At 60.8% G+C, this 2,482-nt stretch overlaps 1 protein-coding gene across 1 annotated transcript in view; it reads left to right on the top strand.

The window, feature by feature from the left end:
• Positions 1 to 277: 277 nt before the first annotated feature.
• Positions 278 to 2,482, top strand: part of ACA1_214010 (Protein-tyrosine-phosphatase) — a gene marked incomplete at both ends in the record, with an annotated part of 2,662 nt that continues 457 nt past the window's right edge. Inside the window, 7 exons of the mRNA XM_004337008.1 lie at positions 278 to 545; positions 608 to 756; positions 998 to 1,188; positions 1,304 to 1,503; positions 1,642 to 1,950; positions 2,033 to 2,316; positions 2,420 to 2,479. Of these exons, the coding sequence (XP_004337056.1) occupies positions 278 to 545; positions 608 to 756; positions 998 to 1,188; positions 1,304 to 1,503; positions 1,642 to 1,950; positions 2,033 to 2,316; positions 2,420 to 2,479 (1,461 nt within the window). The remainder of the gene's footprint in view (positions 546 to 607; positions 757 to 997; positions 1,189 to 1,303; positions 1,504 to 1,641; positions 1,951 to 2,032; positions 2,317 to 2,419; positions 2,480 to 2,482) is intronic.

Here is a 2,482-nt window from a genome sequence, read left to right as displayed (position 1 = left end):
AACACGGTGCCCGCTCTTTGTCACTTAATACTTTTTATTTTCCTTCATTATTTATTTTAATTGCACTTTCCATTTTTGTGTGTCACGCGCTGTTGGTTTTATTATATTTATTTATTTTAATCAAAAATTATTCTCTTTTTGGGTAGACGTGGTGGAGCGAGGTTCGATCGCGCTGGACAGGGTGCAGGACACTCGGCTGGTGGTAGTTGACGGCAAGAAGACTGCCGCCAAGGGCCGGGTGCTGTTCGAGGTGGTGACGGAGGGGCGCGTGTATGTCATGGCCGCGCGCGACGAACGATCGGCCCGCGAGTGGGTCGACGCCATCCGCGACGCCCGCGCGCAGCTCAAGGCCTCAGCCTCACCGCCGTCACTGTCGCCGCCGCTGTCGCCCACATCGTCATCTACTTCATCATCGTTATCATCACCTTCTTCCGCGACCAAGTCATCGCGCTTCGGTCGTCTCCGCAGAAAGAGCGCAAGCCAAGGGCGCGACACGTCGGCTTCGGGAGCAGCGTCCGGGACCTTCGCTATTCCTCACAGCTCCGGTACCGCGCTTCGCTCTTCCTTTCGGAGTTAAAATGACCGGTGGCCTGACACAAGAGTGCAGGTGACGAGGGTGGGCTCATAGCGGGTGAGCAGCTGCTGCACGGGGGTGGCAGCTCGGAGCCCGACGTGCTGTTCGCCCATCACGCCCTGCGCGATTGCCGGCGCGGTGCGCTGTGGGTGACCAACTACCGCCTCATCTTCATCGCACAGGTACCCTGAAGCCCGACGTCACCGCTCAACTCTTCGAGTTATGATCTGTCAAAATCGCACACGCACACGCACACGCACACGCACACGCACACGCACACGCACACGCACACGCACACGCACACGCACACGCACAGGCAACCACCGCACACGCACCACCGCACACGCACACTCACGATCGCACACGCACGCTCACACGCGCACGCACGACCGCACACGCGCACGCGCACGCACACCAAAATAGGAGATGAGCGACTGTGTGCCGTTAGCGATGGTCATGAAGGTGGAGCAGGTGCGCCACGCCGAACAAGACTTGCCGGGCTTTGCGCTGAAGTGCAAGGACTTCCGGTCCGTCTCGGTCTTCTTCCTCACCACTGAGCTGCACAAGGCCATCTCGGCCATCTTCAAACAGCGCCTGTGTCCCGCCAAGCTATCGTACGACATTTAAATGACACACATCGCACGCGTAGCACACGTCGCTCAGACTCACAGCACATCGCACACGTCGCACACGCTCACCGGCGCCGATATTGGTGTTTGTGGAGCGCAGGGACCTGTTTGCCTACAAGAACAAGGAGAGCTTTGCCGCGGCGCCGGTCAACGCGTCCGGCTTCTGCGTCTACGACGCGGCGGCGGAGTTCAAACGGCAGCAGACGCCCGACAAGCAGTGGCGCATCACTAGACTCAACCGCGACTTCCGCTACCCGCGCTTCCCCAACCTCTTCGTCGTTCCCGCGGCCATCACCGATGGTACCCACCTGAATCGTGTGTAGTGTTGTGTTGCGTGTGTCGTGACTAATAGGTATGACACACGACACGACACGACACGACACGACACGACACGACACGACACGACACGACACGACACGACACGACACACACAACCAGACACGATCACGCAGTTTTGGAAGTCATCGCACAAGTGGCAGCAGTTGACGTTGTCCCTGTGCTGGCGCAGCCGCGATGCCTCTGGCGGCGCGTCGCTCCTCCGCGCGTTCCCGGTGCTGGTCGACGAGGACCAGGGCTCGGGCGGCCTGGCCGACACCGACAGTCTGTGGATGGCCGGCGGGCTCAAGGAGGAGGAGGGCAAGCCGCTCTACATGCTCCAGCACGTGCTGCTCCTGCACCCGCGCACCGACGAGGTCCACGTCTTCAACACCGCCGGTAGCCGGAAAAAAGCCAGCAGCAGCGAGCCCGGTACTCAATCGTGCACGAATCGCGCTCGCATCACTCGTTTTTCACCTGTGTGTCGTGTGTGTCATGTGTGTCGCGTGTGCAGAGCGCGACGGCAAAACGATTGAACTTAGTGACGGCAAGCGGATACGAATGCGCAAGGCGGTGCTGATGTCGCCGTCGGCGGTGGACGAGAGCCTGGGCAAGCTGAGCGATCTGGTGTCGACTTTTGACGCGCGGCTGTTCTCGTCGTCGGCCGCAGACGGCGGCGATGGGCGGGCGCAGGAGTGGCGACGCTCGATGGACACCACCACCCTGTGGCTCACCGGCCTTCGTCGTCTGTTGGCGGCCACGGCCAACGTTGTCAAACAATTGCTACTCGGCACCCCGGTACCACCTCAACGCAACACACGGCACACACGACACAGCACACGACACACGGCGCACACACACACGCGACGGCGCGATGGTGCTCACGAGGATTCCCTTATAGGTGGTGGTCACCAATCGCGACGGGGGCGAGTCCGTGCCGCAGGTGGTGAGCCTCGCGCAGGTA

Source organism: Acanthamoeba castellanii (genome assembly GCF_000313135.1).
Source record: "Acanthamoeba castellanii str. Neff unplaced genomic scaffold scf7180000084758, whole genome shotgun sequence".
In the NCBI taxonomy this organism is placed as follows: Eukaryota; Discosea; order Longamoebia; family Acanthamoebidae; genus Acanthamoeba; species Acanthamoeba castellanii.
The sequence above is the reverse complement of the archived record's forward strand: the minus strand, read 5'-3'. Positions and strand labels throughout refer to the sequence as shown.